Source organism: Papio anubis, chromosome 6 (assembly GCF_008728515.1).
Source record: "Papio anubis isolate 15944 chromosome 6, Panubis1.0, whole genome shotgun sequence".
Lineage (NCBI taxonomy): Eukaryota > Metazoa > Chordata > Mammalia > Primates > Cercopithecidae > Papio > Papio anubis.
Window position 1 is genome coordinate 57,064,152 of NC_044981.1, and position 22,834 is coordinate 57,086,985.

General features: G+C 34.3%; 1 protein-coding gene across 12 annotated transcripts in view; it reads right to left on the reverse strand.

Moving 5' to 3' along the window:
• The window catches only part of KHDRBS2 (KH RNA binding domain containing, signal transduction associated 2), a 631,237-nt gene that overhangs the window by 54,605 nt on the left and 553,798 nt on the right, over positions 1–22,834 (reverse strand). For 10 of the 12 annotated variants that reach the window (XM_017957970.3, XM_021937396.2, XM_017957972.3 and 7 more), the window contains exon 8: positions 8,137–8,195. The exons of the other annotated variants lie outside the window; for them this stretch is intronic. In XM_017957970.3, coding sequence (XP_017813459.2) covers positions 8,137–8,195 — 59 coding nt within the window. The remainder of the gene's footprint in view (positions 1–8,136; positions 8,196–22,834) is intronic. 12 annotated transcript variants of the gene reach the window in all.

The window sequence follows — 22,834 nt, forward strand, 5'->3', positions numbered from 1 at the left end:
AACCTGAGGAGTGGAGAAGGCTGGATATTGATATGATTTAATCCATCATGTCTATACAATGAAACCATAATAAAATGTCTGGACACTGAGACTCCTGTGAGCTTCCCTGGTTAGCAATACTTTTATATTTTATTACATAGTGACGTGCCAGGAGGGTAATGTGGCCCAGCAGCTGTCAGAACCTTCATGTTTGGGATCCTCTCAGACTTTCCTCTTGCCTTATGTGTCTCTCTCTTTGACTGGTTTTGATTTGTACCCTTTTGCTCTGATAAAACTATAATTGTAAGTATAGCACTTTCCTTGGTCCTTTGAGTTATTCTGAAAAATTATTAAACTTGAGAAGACAGTGGGAACCCCTGAATTTGTAGCCAGCCGGTCAGAAGTGAGAGTAGTCTGGAGTCCCCCAAACTTGTGAGTGATGTATGAGGTAGAATTTCGTGGAAATTTTGTAGAAAACTGTGCCCTTAGTTTGCAAAGTTTGGCCTATCTATGGGCATCCCCTTTGTCTCTTTGCTTGCTCTCTTCAGTCTTCCCAGAAGCCTAAATCTTAGCTCTTGGCCCATGATTGAACCTATCTGTGCCAGAACTTCTGGATGCCAAAATCCCCTTGAGTTATCTATTACGGGCTGCTGCACTCCCCTGAGCATGAGGGAGCTTCTCCTGGGATCTTCCTGGACAATTGCAAGCTTCAGAGAGACTGATCTAACTATTTTAGTTGTCTTTGTTCGTTTATTTTCTGGCATATCTTGTTACCCACTGAACTAAAGGTTTGGTAAGGTACCAGTACGGTTAAGACATTTGTTCAATACAAGAAGACACCGATTGTAGTCATATATACATGTATATACACAGAATTACATAGATACATACATATTTGCAATGTTGGGAAGAATCCCTGTAATTCAAACTCCTTGGGGGTGGTGATGGTGTTTTTAAAATGCCTATTCCGTTTTAGTTCAGAGCATTTAACAATATTCTAGTCCAAAATATTTAGCAAATATGCCGTCGTTCAATAAATCATGATGTTTGATAAATCAAGTGTAGCACATTTATTTTAGACCAACGTATTTAGTCTTTTTTTTCTTTTATCCATGCTCTCTTTTAATAAACATAAAAAATCTCCTCAAATTCTGGAAATTCTATAAAGATGTTCTAAGGTGGCATATCCCAGGATATATTTTTTTTCTTAGCTGACATACTTCCATGTGGGCAAAATTTTTTCCCCAGGTTTATATTTTGTATTCTGTACTTTGTGTTTTATAAACAATTCATTTTTCCTATATTCTACATATAAATCTATATCATCTTGAATATACTTTCTTGTACATGATCTGTTCATCCCAAGAGTTCGACAACAAGTCACTCAACTCTCCCATCCCTCTTAGCCAAAATGATTGTGCCATTAACTCAGCAGAAAAGAAAGTGATTAAAAAAAAATAAAAACACCTTTCCTATGGCTTGTTTTATTTTCTCAACAAGAGCGTTGTTAAATGCATGTGGACTGTAATTTTTTGTTGACTCTATCTGTTGGGTAAATTTTTTTAAAAAGTCAAGGTTAAGATTTAACTGTTCAACACACAATTGTGCAAAAAGGTAGTTACTTATGTTTATTACTGCTTAAATTTACAGTTTTCATAAAGTGAACTTAAAATATCAGGTTCTCTAACACAATGTTTGATTACAAAATACCCAGTGTTATAAAAGGAGCCTGCATATAAGTTGGGTATCACTTTCAAGAATGCAAATGACTGGCATAGTTTGGCCATTCATCTTTTCAGTAGTCATGAGAAGCAGATACTGATGGGGGGGGGGAAAAGGGCTTCAAGTATAATTTGGTCTTATTACTGTGAGAGAAATTATAAAGACAGTTATCAAAAAATGGATATTACAAATTAAGATCATAGGATCCTTCTAATGTGCCCCCATGCATGTGGCTATCTAAAACTTATTCTCAACCTTAGCTTACAGTAGAACCACCCACCATGAAGCTTTTAAATAATTCTGATGGCTAGTTCTCATCTCCAAAGGTTGTGATAGATCCAGTCTGGGGTGGAAACTGAAAGTTGGTATTTTTTTCAAAGTTCAACAGGTGATCCTAAAATGTGTAATCACGGTTAATAATCTCTGAAACACTCAAAAGCAGGTTTTTGTCTCACCTAAAACTGTTGGATTAAGGAGTGCATTATTCAAAACAAAATTGAAACTGTAAATACTTTGAACCTAAAATAAGCAATACAAGCAGTGACATAGTGGTGCACTGCTGTTTTTCATTGTTTCTTGCCTAGGCAACATGCTCTGCATTTATTACCAAGGCTAATTGGATTAGATATCAATCTAATGGTAACCACTGAAATAGCAAAAAGGGAAAGCTAATTTTAAAATTAATTTCACAAATGAATTTTAAAATACTTTAGAAGCATTATTGCACTAGGCCTTCTTCCTTTTAATTACAAATAAAGTTTAAAAATCTATATGAAAAGTAAAGCACAGTGATATTTTTCCCCATAACCTATTATGTAATAACTTTAATACATCTCAGAAAAAATAAATTATTTGCATATATTATTTTTAAATGAATGATAAATTATTGCCAATATTAAGAAATCTCATTTCCATTTCCAAGTCAATTTTCCAAAATTGATATTCTATTTACTATTAAAACCAGACAGTCTTTGTTCTTGAATTAAATGGCTGGCACAACTGCCAGTTAGTTTCATTTTCCTTTGCTGTTTTCACAGATTAATCAATGCAGGGCTTATTTTCACACTGGGAAAATAATCATTCCAGCTCCTCAACACAAAATGAATACATTTGTGTTCCACAATTGACTTGAAGTGAGGCACTCAAATGCCCTAGAATATGGCACGAAATTTCTTTTTGCTTTCATTCATTTCAAGATAGTGTATTAATAGTATCCTCCTTGCTTCCACACAGCTGTCATCTAAAACGCCACTAAAGAATGGATGCATAATTAGCTCTTCAGTTCATACATTAAATACATTTTAATAAATAGCTCTTTTCTCAGAGAGAAGAATATTGGTGTCCATTCTTAGCTATCAGTCTCAGAGAGAACTTAGAGGCTATTTCTTACGTGAAGCATTGCTTAGCCAAGCTAATGTAGGCACTGTATTTAAAATGCAGCCTTAATGAATTATTAGCCATTCTGACGCATCTGAAACAATCATAGTGATTCTGATAAATTAAGAAATATTTTTAAAATGCAGAAACTGATTTGGAATTCCTGTAAGTCAAATATTCATGCTCCAAAAACAAATTCAAGTTATCAGAAATGTAATATCTAAATGTTAATAGTAACCAATTTAAAATCAATTAAATATTTAATAAATACCAATGCATTAAACATTAATATTTATAATGAACAAGATAATTATATTTTAATAAAATTCATTCATGATTTTAATATTTAAATGTTATATTTACATTATGAGCAAGATAGTTTAATACTTAATATTAAATTATCTGCAAATATCCTGAATAATTTAACTGTGATAAGACCTAAGATAATATATTATTTTCTGGAAGTCAACATATTTATTATTTCATTGACAAAATATAGGCCCCAAAGAGACAAATACAATTTCAGTTTTCATACACAAAACATAATGTATGAAGATTCAGAATGAAGTGTCCCACTGAAGGACTGAATTTTTATTTCTGTGGGCTTATTTCACATCATTTCTAAATGAGAAGCTCCATCTCTGAGTCTTTGGAATGCAGAACCCTGTCATTCGGGAGAGCATTCCTTCTTCCCCTCCCAGTGCCTTCACTTAACCTCACAGTTCTTCCTGCCAATGTGAGCTGGAAAGGAAGGTGCCTGGGACCGCTGACTCTGAGACTCCTCACATAACTCTCCAAGTCTAGGGGGTTGCCAGGAAACTAAACATTGAGGCTACTAGTTTTGTAAAAATGCAGACATTCCATTGGAATTTAGTATCAGTACCCATGATACAACCACAATGTAACAGAGAGGAGTTACTGATTCAGATCGGAAGTAAATGAATAGCTGGAGATATGAGATTTACATTTTGGAATAGCCATTATTGATTTAAAAGACTGTGTACTATTGATTAGAGATAAGCTATAAATAGGTAATAGTTAATATATAAAGTATGAACAGTTAATAAAAACAATCAATCAATATTTGACTTGTGTGGGTCCTCAAATCACTGCTCATCATCTGTATTTACATTTTATCATCTGCCTATTTGGATGTTTTATTATAAGCAACTTATCACCAACTACCTAATACCTAATATCATACTACAAAATACCTGATGCCACAATCTGAGTGCACATAATGCATATTAATTTAATTGGGCTGCAAGGTTACAGTGTTGAGCTCTTACTATTCCTTGTCCTCTTACTTTGTCCTTGCTCTATTGCCTGTATTATTACAATTATTACAAGAAGATTCTCAAAATTCAAATCTCAGGACCATATAGATCTACAGCAAGTACTTTATTTTTTGGTTATGCAAAAAGAGAAATGAAATTTAGCTAGTAAAATAGGTAAATACACGTTATTAGGTAAAAATTGCTGCCTAATTAATATCTTCCTTATTATGTTCAGACAATCAAATCCCTTTCTACATTTTCCCTATTACTTTATTATGAAGAATTTATTGACTACTTTCTATGTGCAGAAAATTTCTGGTTGGTAAGTGGTAATTTGGCCCAGAATGAAATTTAGTGTTTATGGATAGTTAGTTATCCTAAAGTAAAATGGATCACTTCTTTCTAGACTTTGCTACAGCAGGAGAACCAGACTACAAAGAAAGTACAATATAAGACTTGGGATTATAGAGGTGAGCCCTGGCCCTCCAGACCATAGCCCTTGCATCTCCATTAACAGGCTTGAGAAGCAAGTTTGTATTTACACACGTTTTCCAATAGCATTACATAGTATTGACATTTCAAAATGTAAATAATTCAGAAATAGAAATCTAATCTTTTATCACCAGATATCATCAAATTTATCCTTTCCATTGATCTCAGTGCATGTAATTCCGTAAAGCTCATGAGCATTATTTTCCTCAAATTGATGTATCAAGTGTAAAAAATGATGGTATTTTGCAAGTAAAAGTTCGATTTTTCCAGAAACGACTACTTACAAATAAGAACATGTCTTCTCATCAGAATGTAAGTTTCAATAGATTGTTCACTACAATATCTCCAAGATTGAGATCAATGGCTTACATGTGTTAGCCATTAAATAAATATCTGTTAAATGAGTAATGTTCTCTCAACTTGTATAAAATTATTACATAAAATGGTTTAAAATCTGGTGCAGTTTTTTATCTGTAGGTGTAAGTTTCTCAACATTAAATATCAGAAACCAAGGAGGGACAATGTCCACCTTGTATATCATCATATTCTCAGAGACTAGCAATATCTATATGCAAATTTTCAATGAATTAAAGAAACGCCCAGTTTGTGTCTTACTCATTGATCATCCTGAGTAACCAATTGTACACGGCATGTGGCCTGATTCCTATATGATCAAGAATGTGCTTGGAACAATAGAAATATAAGTATTGCTGTGTTGAACTCCAAGAGTGCTGCAGGGGCAGATGTGGAAGCTCTAAAATGCTAGGCAATCTTACACCTCAGCCTGGCTGGTCCCCTGCTGTGGCTTTGGAGACAGCCTAGGATTTGGATGCTAGTGTTTTTATTAAATACCATCTGATGCCTTTGACCCCTTCCTTCCAATGAGTGGAAATTATATAAGGAACAAAACTAAAGCTGTACTTCCTATGGCAGCTTTCCAACAGAGTCAGAACTGTGCAGACTTGTTCATCACGTATATTTCTGTGAAATACTTTCTGAAATTGTGTTAATTTGTTTTGGAAAAGAGTTCTAGCTATATAACAGCAAAAGATTAGGTTAATTTGATTAGTGTTAGAGAAACTTGGATTTGGGAGTGAGCCTGGTGCTCATTTTGGATTATTTACTTTTTTTCCTGAATAATAGTATAAAAGATCTCCTTCCCCTTAAAATAGTGAAATAGCAAGTGATAGCATTTTGAGAACTCCAAACTTAGGAAGGAAGATTTAGGATTTAGGAAGGAAGCTGAACGACTTTCCTTTAAACAAACTCAGGTTTAAAGTACCACATCCTGTTCTTTTTACCAAGTCTACTGAACCCTGCTCCCGCCTCCTGACAAAATCAACAAACAGACAAACCCCCAAATAATCAGACACACTTGAATTCGCATTCTTGTTCTGTCACTGGCAAATTGTTGAACTGAGGCAAGGTACTTAATGCTCTGAGTCTTAGTTTCTCACCTGAAAAATGCAGATGACAATATGAGTATGCATCCCAAAGCCTTATCTGTTTCTCATCCTTCTCTAGAGGATTCTAATGGGGATTAGAGTATACAAATAGATAGATGTATAATGTCTATAAGGATTACTTCTGCAATTGCTAATCCTCATTATAAAATGCTTAGTACAGAGCCATAATAGGTACTTCATGTATGGTAGCAGCAATTAATAGTATTTCAACCACTGATGAGAATATAAGAACAGAAGCTGAGCCTCACAGCCATACTCTCATATTGACTTCACCTTTGTTGTTCAGTTTCCTCATAAAAATTGGGATAAAGATACTTTATCTCCTCACTTACTCCATGACCGTAGTCATAGTATTTCAATTTATTTTAAAGAAATAAATACAAAATATCTGTAACTAATCATCCCATGATTGGTTGGTGGTGGTGGCTTATTTTTCTCCTCTTATTTCTGGGCTTGGCCTTGTGTTAGTTTATGACTGGTTTTAAGGAAGATATTCTTCCTCCTTTCCTCTCGACATCAGGACTTGCCTTTCCCAGCATCATATGAAGCCCCAAACAGCAACAACCATTGTCTCCTTTATTTTTCCCCATAGAGAGGAATAAAGTGAACATGGTATTATTTAATTTATTTATTTTTGTTAGAGACAGGGTCTCACTCTGTTGCCTAGATTGGAGTGCAGTGGCTATTTGCAGGCATGATTATTGCACAATTATAGCTTCAAACTTTTGGGCTGAAGCAATCCTCCTGCCTCAGTCTCTGGAGTAGCTAGGACTATAGTCATGCACCAATGCCAAGCAGCCTTGCTATTATTTTAATAAAAATTGAAGACTATAAATATTTATATGAGTGTCATTTTTTAAGGTGGGCAGCTAGTGATGCTATTTATTTATTTATTTATTTATTGAGACTGAGTCACACTCTGTTGCCAGGCTGGACTGTGGTGGCACAATCTCGGCTCACTGCAACCTCCGACTCCCTGGTTCAAGCTATTTTCCTGTCTCAGTCTCCCGAGTAGCTGGGATGAGAGGCATGCACCACAACGCCCAGCTAATTTGTTTTGTATTTTTAGTAGAGATGAGGTTTCACCATGTTGGCCAAGATGGTCTTGCTCTCCTGATCTTGTGATCCACCTGCCTCAGCCTCCCAAAGTGCTGTGATTGCAGGCGTGAGCCACCGTGCCCGGGTACATATGTATTTTAAAGAATCACAAAATATGTCTCAAAAAATGATGTACTGTATTGATATGTCATAGGAATTCAATAGATCTTAACTGAGTATAATTATGATTAATTTTAAGTGGTATTTTAATTAAGGAATATCTTTTTTAAATAAATTAATTTTATAGACTGACATCCTTATTGACTATCAATTTTTATGAGCCAAGCCTTATTTGGCTATGCATGCTAGAAAAATAACCTGAGAGTTATTTTATAATAACAATTTCTGCCCTTAAAGTTTGTAAATATTTTAAATGTGTATTACTCTGATGATCTTTTGACAGCAGAAAAGACACAATATTGTTGCCAAATCAATGAGTAGACAATGAACACAGTTAAACATACAAGACGCTATTCAGAATGATCACTGTTGCTGTTGAAAATGATTTATGATTGTGATTAATTGCTTTTAAAAATTTGATCAAAATTGATCTGTCTAATTTTCTGGTACTAGCTGTGTAAGTCAAATCTCACTCTGGAATTACATAAATCAATTTAGTCTAAACTTCTGGAAAAACTAGGGGGAGAAAGATGGAAATAATTTTCGAGTTGTCAGTGACTGATGGATGTTCCGATTTCACAGTTTGAGTAAAGAAAAGGTCTTACCGTAGCTGTCATAGGCATCCTCACTTACTCCATGACCGTAGTCATAGTATTCAGGCACACTGCAACAAATTTAGACAGCAATCAATGTTACTGTAACCGGGAAAATCAACCCAGAAACTCATATGGAATTTGAAGGCAAAATGTGTGCTGAGGTAATATTCCAGGAACTTCAAGGCATAAAACACAATCCTAAATAAATCTTCAGTAAGAAAAACACAGGTTATTGACAAGGAGTGCTATGATGTTTTGTAATGCCACCTCAGTATTTCTTTATCTCTATCCTCCAATTTGATAAATCAAATTTCCCCTAAAACACAAGTATAATACTTCAAAATCTGTCAAGAAGAGAGTTATAAAAGGCCTACTTCCAAGAAAAAGTGCTCTCTAAGATGACAATCTGGTCAATCATGTATGGCTTTTAATGCTGTTATCTTAAGAAATATGCATCATTTTTTTCACATTGAAACACTAAACTATATTTATACTCCCCTCTATCCCTTTCACATCATGTCTGTGCACTCCCCAAATAAATAAGCTATTTTGTTTCACTCGACATTTTACTAGATGCTTCCACATTTCAATAACTGTCAACGGTGTTCTTCCTCCATTTCTTACTCAAAGGACACTCTCTCTCCGACCCACTCTGTTACCCCTTTACAATTGTCCTCACTGTTTCCTGCTGCATCCACTTCCCCCTTTAAGGCATGATGCCTACTAGCATTTCAAAGCTTATGTGTTTCTTATCCGTAAAAAGCTCTCCCTCATCCACATAACTACTTTTAGCAATTATCCCATTTCTTGAAAAGAAGTGACTCTACTCACTCTTTTCACTGACTCTTCTCCATAGGCATTTGAAGACGCTCAATCAGGCTGCCATTCCACTGCTCTACTGAAACAGCTCTTGACAAGATCTTAACATATTCACATTCAATGGCCAAGACTTAGTGTACATTTTACTTTAGCACCATTTAACACGGTTGATTATTTCATGATTCTGCAAACACTTCACTTGCTTCTGAGATCTCCTCTTTCATGGGTCTTCAAGTGCACTTCCTTTCTTCATTCTTCCCTATGGTTACCTTCTCATTTTCCCAATCACTTATTCTTGGAGACCACTAGGGCTCAGTTGAATGTTTCTCTTTTCTATTCATACTTACTCCCTAGGCAGTCTCATCTAGTTCCTAATGTTCTATCTAGTAGCAAATTCACTTCGAATTGCAAAATATATCCGGAATCTGAACATGTCTAAACATATCCAGAGCTATCACTGAGTTAAAGTTATTACTATCTCTCATTTAAATGAGAATGCTATCCTTCTAAGTGGTTCCTATGCACTGATTGCTCTGTTGCTATTATCTACGTAGTAGTCAAAGTCATTTTTATAGAAATAAGTTAGATCATATTAGCTCTCTACTCAAAAATTCATAAATAGCTTCCCATATTCTTTAGAAGAAAAATAAAAACTTCTTATTTTGCCTATACCGTTTGCCCCCCCCCCCCTAGAATTTCTCAGACCTCATGCTCTAACACTTTCTCCTTGTTCACCCACCTTACTCAGGGGACATGGGCTCCTAGATGTTCTCTGAACACTACAAACACATTACTGTCTCAGGGCTTTTTCATTCGCTGTTTCTCCTACCCGAAACATGCTTTTTCTAAATGTCCAGTTGTCCCTTTTCTCATTCTTTCAGAGCTCACTCAAATGTCACTTATGAGAGGCTTCCCTGATCAATATATTTAGACCAGGGCCCACCCACACCTACATTGCTTTGCTCACCTTAGCATTCATTGATCACCACCATATATATTATACAAACAAACACACAAACACCCATTTGCTAATTTATTTATTGGCTATTCCCCACTTCTAGAATATAAACTTCTTGGTATAGAAAATTGGTCTCTCACTTATTCATTTCCTCTCGTTGTTCCAAGCAGATTTTCTAGAACAATGTTTGGCACATAACAGCTGCTCAATGAATATTTATAGGACAATAGAATAAATTGCTCATAGGAAGCCCAGACACCATTTAATTGAGTAGCCTAATAAAACCATGTCACGATTTAAAAAGAATAACATGCAAAAGTGAAAATTAATTTAATTTAATTATTGGGCTAATTCATATATTTTTAATCTTACTGAGGGATCTATAAATATTCATGATACATTATATTTTCCTTCAAATACACTTCTTGGTTTAAAGTTAGATATCAATCATTGCCCCCCTATATAAATCTTAATTTATAAGTTATGTCAAGGTTAGTAATTCATTTTAAGTATATAAAAGTGTATCGAGACAATGGCTGAATATCAAAAACCAAATTGTATAAGGGCTGAGGGTAGGGGATAGATGTCAAAGGGTTAGGATGGAAGGAACGACAGAAGGGCCTAAAATTAGATGTTCTCTGAATGTGGTTATTATTATCCTGCAAAGCAATTCCATAGGTCTCATTATTTTAAGTACTTTTGATTTTATTGATAGTAAAGAAAGAGAAGAAAAAAAGAAAAGAAAAGTCTATATATCAGATATAAAAAGAGGGGCAGAGAAAACTTTGGTCATCCTTATCTTCCTTGGAAGCAACTTATAATGCACGAACTTCAATATAAGTGTAAAGAAGCTGAAAAAATGATTGCCTAGCTCAGCCCTCACTGCCCAACATGTTTACATTCAAACTGTCTAAAAAATTACGGTAATGTGTTCTCTACATCCTTCTAATGACTGGAGATTGTAGAAGGCTAAGGCATTGGCTGGAATCTGGAGGCGTATCTCTTCTTTCACATACTTGACATGATAGAAATGATGCAACCCAACTCAGAGTCCTCATAGAGGTATAGCAAATTCCTGAGAGTTGTTAAATTGATTCTTTAAATGATTAAGAGGTGAACTTCATAAGAAAATAATTTAACAACCAGCAGTCCCACTTATAGCAACATAGAGGAAAACGCTGGCATTGAGGGAAGCTTCTCCTTCCCTTGTCATCATCAATACATTTTCTGTGAGTAAGCCCCTGATCATGTTCCCCAAAGTGTGCTGTGCGAAGACCAGTAGCACAGCATTGCATGGCATTAATATGTTTCTCACTTTTTATTTTAATTGTTAAGATAAGAGACAGAAAAAGAACAGCAGTGGGAGAGAATATAAGGAAGCACAGTTATTGTCTATCATAAGTGATACATACACAGCAAGAGGGAATTTGAACTTTCAGAACTCTAAACAAGGGAGAACAGAACATACAAGATATTTGCAAAATAATGAAAGATAATGGAAAATGATGTATAATAATCAAGATGGACTCTGCCACAGTCTATACCTTAGATTATTAAAATAGAACTTCTCATTTCTTCCACAGATAAATGTTTACTTGGACAAATGGCTGCACTAATAGTGAATACACCCTTTCAGCTAGATGTGCCCTCATGACTTAAGTTAGGACACATGGGATGTGTGCAGAGATGGGAGTGGAAATCAACATCCTTTCTCATTTAAGAATAATCTCCTCATCCTGGGCTTGTGCACCTTTACCTTCTCAGTTGGTAGAAGGCATTCAAAGTGATGATCTAGTATCTACAATGCAAATAAAGACAATGCTTTAAGAAGTCATGAGTTGCAACACGGGAGGTACCTCTGCCTCTAAAAGATCACATGGGGCAGTCTTACTTTACACTACTGCTTGCCTCGAGGATTGTTAAGAGAAAAATACATTTTAAAAATATTATTTGAGTCACTGAATTTTGAGCCTCTGTCACAATAGAGTGGATGAACATAGAAATAAGTATGTAGAAATGTGGAATTACCATTTAAATCTCAAACTATAGAGTATTAGCTTAGTAGGAGGGTGGAGGGTGCAAAGAAAAAATACTTTAGGGTGGGAAACTGATGGCCGTTGTTATACCATTACCAGTGACAACTTGGAAAGCAGGCTATGGACCTGGATACACATTGCTAGAGAAAAATGTTGAACAAAGCCCAACTATTGGTGATCCTTGCTACTTTTAAGAAAGGTTTACAAATTATATGAGTTCAAATAAGAATGGTCATTTTATAAGATGATATAAAAGTAAATAGAACTTTACTAAGAGAGGCTATCTTTTTCTGATTTATGTGTTAGTTCTATAATTTAAATTGATAGAAGGTTCAAAACTTCGAGGCTTAACAGGGTACAGTGAAGTTAGTTGCTTCTCTATTTCAATAGCAAGAGATAATATATGTTGCTCAAAGATGTCCTCACATCTTCCCATTGGACTTTGCTACCATATATGATCCCCAGAACAATCCTTAGGCTTCCAAACATACACCAGAAGAAAGCATGCTGCAAAAATTGTAAAGTTCCCAAGGAGCGCATACTCTATGGGATTAAGATACGGCCATGGATAAGTTCATTTATCCACTGGGATAAAGAAGATCCTTCCAGGATATCTGACTTGACTCCCAGAAAGGAGAACTGAGGTTGCCAGATGCCCTTATCAAAAAACAAAACAAAACATTTCACTGCTGTTTCTAGGTGTCTTTACCTCTTGGCAGGATTTTGCAACTGCTATTGCCCACTGAGTCCTATGTGTTTTCTTCTGTTTTTCTCATGATAGCTTCCATTGCAGTTATTCTGTTCCCCTTTGACCACTTAATATTGAGTGTTTTGTATGGGGAAGAAGGTTGAGAATAAGAAAGATAATCTATCATTTTCAGGTTGCCAAATTGTAAAGAACTACATCAATATTTAATGTCGAGATCTGCATATTTTCCAGAGGTCCTGGATTTTGGACTGGTTGCAATAATTGGAATGAAACTTAGATATTCTTTGTTGGGAAGAAAGTAGGTACTTTTTTTTCATAGAAAGAAAGATATTCACTCACATGTGGATGACTACAGCATTGGGCTATAGAAGACTTCTCGTTTTTCCCCTCTATAACCAATTCGTCCCTTATTCCATAAGAGATACTGATTAGCTCAAAACTACATTTTCTAGTCTCGTTTACCTTTGAGTGTCTATGTGCAGAGTGATGTTACTAATTTTTTATGACTTGCTTATCCTCTATTTCCTTTCAGTTTTCATGTAACTGGCTGGAAATGGCAATGGCAGAGTCACTTTGGACTCATGTTAATGATGGCTTCTCACTAGCCTGGATCCGTGAATGATGCCATGGAGCAGAGCCCACCTACCTGCCCTAGCCTATTATGTAAGAGAGATAAACTTTTCTACGTTTGAGCCACTGCATTGTGAGACCTCCTTATTATGGAAGCTTAGTCCATATCCCAAAATAATATAGTTGGCAATTAACACAATCCCTTGAAGACTAACAGACATTCAGTAACACTTGCTGAATGAATGAATAAATGATTGAATTTTAAAGACTGAAGTTAGAGATCATTGTATTTGAACATGAATAATCTTAGAGCATTTTGAAGGAAATTTCTTTATAGAATTTTGTGTATGCTTCAGAAGGGATGTCCACTTATATTGACAGCAATTGGAACAGTAAAACAAAAACAACTCATTTCTTTTTTGATAAAAATAAAATTCAAATTAAAAGTAATAAATTAATCTGCTATTGACTCCTGCCTCATTACTCCACTTATTTACATACAAATTTATTTCATTATTTTTAGTGTCTAAGGTCTGGAAGTCAAAAAGCCAAAATGGTGTGTAGAATTTTACTAATAATTAGATATATTTTGAGTCAATGCAGCTAACATATCTTGATTTCAAGTATGTGCCAGTTCCTAGAAAAATTATATCTGCTATAACCACCAAAGTAATTAAGTTCCAAATCACTGATAATTGCCATAATTTTAATTAACAACTCCATAATTGTAACAGTGTGTTTAGAAACCTTAATCACTATATTTCTAGAATATAGAGTAATAGTGAATTAAAAATTAAATAACCATGTTGTATATATATAGAATTCATTTGTCTACATTTATTCCTATTTCAACATGATTAAAGAATATGATAAATGAAACAAATGTAATAAAAATAGCAGCCTTCTGAAATAATGAAAAGAAGTATAGAGCCGACTTTTGCTAGTCAATGTCACATATTTTAAAAATTCATTTTATTATTTTATTGCACATATTTATGGTATAAACACAATCTTTTGATATACAAGGTGAAATGGTTACTATAATCAAGCCAATTAACCTATGTTAAAAATATTATGAAACAACAATATGAAAATCACATGTGAAGGATATATAACTATCTAACTATTTTTAGCATTTAAGGGAGTATTCTTAAATTTTGTTCTCATCAGCATTTACACTGAAACCTTATTATATTGTGCAATTATACTGTATTGATAGAGATATTAGTCAAGCAAAGATAAATTTTCAGCCAGGTCCCCATCCTCAAATTGCAAATTGATAGTGCCTTTATTTTTATATCCACTTATGTTTCTATCAAATTCTTCTATTAAGCTTCCTAAAGCTCCATGAAAGGCTATTTAAAAAACATTGAAGCTACTGTGTAGATGAATGAGTATAACACACATGTAGATATATCAACTCTCACCACCAACCACAACCCCCTCTTAATGTCATTCAAGGTATTCACTAAACACTGCTAGATTGAAGGAATGGGAAACCCCTCACAAAATAGCTCAAGACTCCACAACTTCCATCCAGATCTCAGTACTGTTGTATTATCTGCTAATTATGATTATTATACTGAATCTTCCCTTGGAGGAGAAAATATCTTATTCCCAGTACTGAAGGTGAAGTTAACCAACAGTTCACCTTCATGCCTATGGTGGGAAACCTATACCTATGGAATGCTTATGTTGGAAAACCTACTTGCAGGTAGGTTTTAAAGATGATTTGCATTTGTCTATTCCTTCTAGAGAAAGTCCTACCTTCCCATAGAAACTAGCTGCATGTGTTTCTCCCACCTTCACATATCCCAACACATTCTTTCATTTTCATCATCCCTAACCATACAAAGTAATAGTATAATGACCATAAAACAAAAACAAATGGCTAGTAGCTACATATAGATACATTCAGTCTATTTTGTAAAACACTAAACATCAAATAAACGGGGCTGAAAAGCGCTTCATGGAAATTAGTCTAATAGAAAAGCCATTAAACAAGTGTTAAAGAGTGCCTCATTCATTCTTTTTGTTGTTGCTGTTGTTCATCATATATGGAAACCCTAAAAATAAGTAGAAATTTCCTGAGTAAGATGGAATGAAGAAGACTTATGGCAGCAGGTCAGCACCAGCCAAGTCCCAGAGGCAAGAAAAAGTATGCCATCAGCAGCTACTTCGCTGGAGTGACCGCGTGTCAGTATTAGGGAGACAGGGGCTCAATATTCAATCTCGAGACATATACAGGGACCAAATCTTGAAGGACCTTGTCTTAACATGTTAAGCAGCTTGGATTTTATATTAAGATCCATTGAAGACAATGAAGGATTTAAGAGGGAAGCATGATTATATTTTGGCTTAAACAGGTCACTCTGCGGGCAGTGTCTTTCTTTTTTGATGCTGTATCATCAGCACCTGGCACATTATTCAACACATAGTAGATGCTCTACAAATATTTATTGTGTAAATAAATGTATAAGCAAATCATTGTAGTATGAATAATTTTCACAATTGATCTCTGCTTTGTGTTTTTACACCTATATTTCCTTTGTATCCATGAACTTGGGCTTTTTTATTAAAATAAAACGTGAGAAAATCGACATATTAAGATAAATGATCTGTGAACACAAGTTATAATATCTCAGGTCATTAGATGCTACATTTAGGATCCACCATTAAAATGCTTAATGTATTTTTTTTACAACTTTGCAGGATAATTCTGGGCTAACTTCAATCATCAACTCAAAAGCATTTAGAAAGGTTTGCAAAATCTGATATTTTGGAGGCCCAAACTCAAATGCATAGGTTATTAAGAAGCAGGATTTGCTTAATTCTCTTTTTGCCAAAATTTTAATAACATCTGCAGTGAAAGACAGAGCCTACATCCATTATATGCTAATTCCTAATTGATTTAAATCTTTTCTACCCCCTACCCCTCTACCATCCGATTTCTAGAGTCAAGAATTTTAAAGTAAGAGAGGGCCTTAAACAACAAATTAAGTAATCTGTCTCTTTAACATTCTTCTACTTCTTCTCCCCTCCAAGAAAAAATAATAACCATAAAAATATATCTTTAATACTTCCCTGGCACTTGGTACACACCAAACAGTGCTAAGAGCTTTATACAACCTTTCTTATTTAATTGCCACAATTTTTGAGTGATAGTATTAGCCCAAGACCAGAAAAGAAAATTTATTTTTAGCTAATTAAGTTACTTGTCCTAAACTAATCCAACTTTGCAATTCATCCAGTCCATTATATGCATCCAAAATAGTCACTCTCATCTGTATTTGCACAATACTAGACAAAAAATGGGTATCTATTTATAGTATGATCTTGAGCTGATTGAGATTAGGAATATTAGATGAGCTGTGAGCTCCCCTCTACATTTACCTGTCCTGCTCTTCCTTCTCAGAAAAATCTCAGCTACCATCAAGAACAAGAGCTTGTCCCAAGCACACACGCTTCTCAACATCCCCTTTCAATTTTTTCCTCCTCTGGGAAGCTTTCTCAGATACCCAATAACCCTGTAATGCTATATACCTCCCACAAATAGCATGGTATTGTTGAAAATCCAACTTTATATGTGCAATTATTTGCTTATCTGTCTTCCCTACTAAAACGTGATTTTCATGAGCTCAGGGCTATTTGCATCATCATTGTATTCCCAGGGGGCAACTCAGTGCCTGACACATAGTAAATGGAATATTGGCCAAATGAATAAACTGAAGTATTGGAACTTCTGTGCTTTATATTCATTCCAACTCTAAACAGCTACCTTCTAACCTGCAATCACCATCCAACAACTCATTTCATCACCGTTGATCACCACCCAGCCCTCCCTGTGTACTCTCCCTTTCACTACCCGTTCTATTTCGGGACCCTCATGCTATCTTATGCCACTGATCAATCACCTTAGCATTCAGTTCTATTTGGAACAAGCTACAGAATTTCCTTTACCACTTTCCTTGACTCTTCTATGACTTAACTTCAATAAGAGGCAACTATCTGACTATATTCAAGAAATGTGTGGGAGAGCCTAAAGGTTTTGAGAAGTTTGTATCCAGAAAAGTAGATTTGGCTATTAGATAGCTCCTAAGTGATAAGGAAAAGATGCTATTCACCTGGAGAGGATAAGACATGGGCTGGGAGATTTAGATAAGAAGCCTAGAAACTATGCCAGGTAATGAGGCTTGGGTTTAAGGTATGGAAATTTGAGATAGTTCTCTTTTACTACTTCTCTTGGGATTGAGGACCAAAGTCTTTGCCTTCTGTTTACCTAGACAATTGTGATCACATAAAAATCATTACATAATTCAACAAGTATTTGGAGTACCAGTACTATTCTGGGAATATAAAGTGGAAAGATATATTAACATACCACTTAGATATGTTGGAATAAAATATATAAATCTTGCAAGGTATGCATGAACAGAATAATATTGTGAATGTTTTCAACCTACTTTATCTCAGTTTATGTGACAAAATTTATTTATAACCTATTATGTGCCAGACACCATTCAAAGTGTTAGGATATATAGCAGTGAACAAAATAGGCAAAGATATTTGCCCTCGTGGAGTTCACAAGTAAAATACTATACAAGTAAAACCAAACCAAAACAAAACAAAAAAACAAACAAGAAAACAAAACAACAAAACAAAAACAGTTATAAGTGCTAAGGAGAAGACTAAATCTGGAAGGGGGAACATTAAGTTTTCAGAGGAAGAGCATTCTAGGAAAAAAGAATAGAAAACATAAAGGCACTGAGGTAGGGGTGTATTTAGGATATTCAAGGAATGGCAAGAAAGCCAGAGTGTCAGGGCAGAGGAAGCAAGAGAGAGCTGCAGGAGATGAGGTGGGGGATCAAGGATTCTACTCCATGTCCACCCTAAGTGCAGTCTTTCCCAAAGTTGTATTGTGAACTCACTTGACTCTCTATCTCCTTCATCTTTGCCATCAGGTCCATTCCTAAACCTTCCTTGACCACAAACTCTGTAAGTTCTATAAAGAAATTTCCAATATAAAAATAGCAGTTGTAACATTAACATCAAAGTGGCATGACTGTTTAAAAATATTGGCTCTAATACTGTTAAGGTTAAAAATATACATTTTTCATTCAAACGTTAAAAGTCAATTATTTTAGTTAAATGCAAAATTACAGTGATTTGGGAAAACATAAATTTATTTGAAAGCAACCACATTCAAGCAAGTTTTAATTTTGATAACTAAATTAAATAAGTGAGTGGTAGTCTCTGAATCCAGTCATGATTAACACTATCAATACTATAAGTTAGTATTAATACTAATACCATAAGTAGGAGGAAGTGAAGATATATACTATTTATCAGGCTGCCATTAATTTCAAGGGTTTAGAAATGAAATGCTCTGAGTCATTAAAATAGATAGGTATAACAAACAAGCATGATATATCCAATCATAATGGAAAGCCATGGGAAAGATAATATATTCTATTTGTAACTGCTATTATGAATTAATTCCTATAGAGTTAAAAATTCTTAATCTCTTTTGATAATAAAATCACAGGTGCCAATATCATTGGAATGGACAAGATATTTAAATATAAAAAAAATATAGCTTATTTACCCTGCATTCTGTGTACATATTTTAGACAGTTAAATTTTCATTCAAGATGTTTTCCATTTAGAAATTGGCCTTTAATCTGAGGACTGCAAGAGAATTAAAACATACAAGTTAATCTCTCTGATATTAGAATTTAGTGCTCACATGTGTGAGCATTTGCTTTGCTGAGAATTCAATATCCTTACATTCACATTGGTATGAAAATAAACCACATCTGCCCTTCAAACTCCCTAGATAACTTTTATTTTACACATTTTAAGTATTGGAATAATTAAAATATATTTCAAAGAAGTAGAAATATCTCAACAATTTTTACTCAAAAATTGAAAAATTGATCATTTTGTGTACTAAAAAATATTAAATAAAATACATTTTTTTGCATGTATATGTTTCAATCAAAATACGTCTCTCTGTGCTCAAATATCACTGGCTCTCACAGACTAACAAAGCAAAGATCATGGGTTTTATTACTACATTTCTAAAGTATCTTTGAAATTCTGTTAAGATTGAATAAATAATTTTTAAATATTTTTGAAATGTTATTACTGTATTATTTACTTATTCAATGCATTCAATGAATAATATTACACGAAAAGCATTGTGCTACAGGGCAGTCATGTTTCTGTATAAATGTAACATAACTTTTTGTCTTCCAAAATTAATGAGTACAATAAATACATTAAACATAAATAGACATATAGGTATATTGGTAGGTAGATAGAAAACAGTATAACTTCCTGCAGTTATTTTTCTGATTGGTTTGTTTTGAGAAAGTCAAAGATGTAAATCTCCCACTCACAGCCAACTCACTGTGAGACAAGAGAAGACCATAGTCTCATGATGGAGAATAGTGAAGTCTCCATTCTGTGATCCACTTGGAATACAATCAGTACTTTTTCTAAAAATGATATACAGAATCCAAAAAAGTATTGAAATTAAAATTGAGAATTGCTGAGTGTCATTTTGGACAAATCATTTAATCTTACCAACTCCCAGTTTCCTGATCTTTAAATATAGGCAACAGTGATGTCGACTTGAAGTATTAATGAGATAACCTGTGATAGGGCTGTTTTAAGGGTCTAGTACACATCAGGTGCTCAATAACTATTAATAATTGGTATTTGTCCACTCAATAAACGTATAGGTGCAAAGCTTCTCTTTTTAATATTCGTAAAAGTTGCGGCGCTGGAGAGATTTCATCTTCTTGAAATATTCTGAAACATGAAATAACCATATATGCCCTCTTAAGTTTTAGTTGATGGTATTTAATGTACACAGTATGAAATATAGGCTGATTATTCATGAGGAAAGTGACATATTTGCTGTATTCATAGATTAAGAATCAAGATAGATGATCTATATAAGGCATCTAGTGTAGAATTATGATCAGCTTTGCAATGATTCCTTTTATAAAAAATGGGTATTTTGCCTCATTTGAGGTAACCTCATATCTCAAATGAGAAGGAAATATATTTATACATGCTTTTGCTTTTTGAATATAACAATGCACATAGAATTCTGCAAATTGTCTCCCTTTATAAACACTCTTCAATATTGTCTTTTCAATTTAGCTTTTATTTTTTGCTTACTTTGACCCTTTATTACATAAATGAGGGGTGAGCAATTTTATAACAAAATACTAATCTTTGTTTTATCATGTAGAATTATTATTTGAACATAGCAATACTTTTCTATAAATAATGCTTTCTACTGACTAATTAGGCTCAGTGGTACATGATGTTATTAAATGAACTGTTACATGCTTTTGGTACAAGTACATAGAAGCTATTGAACCCTAGTTGAAATGGACATAATTTTAACTATATCACATATATCTTTGGCTGTCACAATTCATGAGTATCACTAGGATTTCAGTGCTGTAAACATCGGTATAATTTCTAGTTATTTCAATACTTTAATCTAGTTGACTTTGCTACTGAATTCATTGGTGCAAGCTGCACTACAGCTATGTGTTAATAGTGATTTATATTCTTCCTCATTCAAGTCCCAAATGGAATTTCACCTGTGTTTGCATGATGTTCCAAAATCACTTGTTACTTATTAAGCAAAAGGTTATTTTCATGCATCAGACTTTAGAAATTTAAATGACCAGAGTCTGGGGAAAGAATATGTGAGCTGATAACAATGATTTCATTTTGGCAGTTTTTCTTTCTATAAGAAAAAAAAATGTCACATTCACCCAGAGACTCTTGGCATGTACCTAAAGTCAGGTGCATTTTTTACTGTTTCATGATTAGAAGCATTATAAGACCTGCTTACTACAAAACATTAGTAATAATGCCAAATTACTGCAAAGAGAAAGGAAATCAGAATTCTGTTTGTCTTTGTTTACCATCACTGCGACATACTTTGAACTCAATTTTAACCATGTATTTTCATGTCTTCCTTTTCTCTCAGATTGCAATTCCTTAGCACCGAGTATAAGTCCATTTTCTATGTTTTAATTCTATCCAGCCTCTTCCCTGTCACTTCCCTCTTGATATACTCTGTATCAAGACATGGTGGAGTATCTCTTAAAGACCTGAGTTTTTTATGACTCTATGTCCCTGACTATGGTAATCTTTTTCTACATGGAACTCCTTCTACATGTTCATCCAGGAAGGTATTCATCATCCTCCTGATATCCAGCTGAATGGTCAGCTTTGTATTATGTATTTACCCACCCTCCCAGGCAAGATTCACCCTTTCTCACTTGTCTTGTGTAAGACTCTGCTCACACCTTCAGGTAGATCAGCTCTCATTGTACCTGAGCTGCTTTTTTTTTTTTTTTTTTCAATCTTGATCTAATTCTTTATCACAATGGTTTTTAACATCTAGTATGCATAAGCATTATAAGGATGCTGGGCAAAAAATGCAAACTTCTGAGCCCCATTCTTCAGATTTTAATGCAACTGGACTCAGCAGGGGCTCAGAAATCTGGAGTTGCATTTACAGTGTTCCTGATGCAGAAGTCTGAGATCATACTTTTCAAAAACCTATAGTAACTGTGAATTAATCAAAGCCTGAGCAATACCTTATTTGTTTCTGTATACATAAGTCCAGAATAGTGATATTCAATAAATATTTGTTGAATAAATGAGTAATTTTAAAACACTATTTAATTTCTATGTGAATAATTTGTAAGCTGACTGACAGTACAGACACATAGATTTGTGGCTATGTTTACAACTGTTCTAATGGAACTTTAATTAGTGGTCAATGTCAATTTAAAGGTTGCTACTAAACTTAATTCTTGGTATTCTTTTTTCCTAAATTTTTTCTTGAATAGTATTTGAATAAGAATAATAAATATAAGGTGTGCTAGGAAGTATAACTAGTATCCTGTTTTAAGAATTAATATTCAAAAGAGAGTTCCAAACCAGTAATAAGAAGCTTAAACAACAAGGTGAAATGTCACAGACATAAATGTGCATTTCTAGGCTTAGGTTAAAAAAATCAATTGTGAAAACTTAAGATAATGTTAGAATTGGTTTGACAATAGTTAATTTAGAAAGAACCTAAGTTTTCAGTTGATAACAAGTTTAATAAAATACAATAATGTGACATAGCCACTTAAGAAAACCACAAATTCATATATGTTGAAGGACTTTTGAAGAAAGAAACACAGGATGTAATAGTGTCCTTTCCTTGCACCCGTCAACTCTCATCTGATATATCTCAAGATCACTGAGCCCAACTTTAAGATGGACACCAGGACCACTGGAATTGTTTCAGGAGAAAAAATCTAAGATATTTGGTGAAATGGGAATTATGATATACCAAGAATAGTTGAAGGAAATCATGTCTGAGGCAATTATTCTTGATACCAGTTTGTTACTGGTATAGTAATATTGCATAACAAACAACTACAAAATATCAACATCATACAACAATAAGAAATTACTTAGTTCATGAGCTTTTGGTTTGGCTGGAAGTTGGCTGATCTAGGCTGGGCTTCCTGTACTCGGTTCTAGTTAAGCACAGAGCTGGGCTTGGCACTCCCTGAGGTCTGA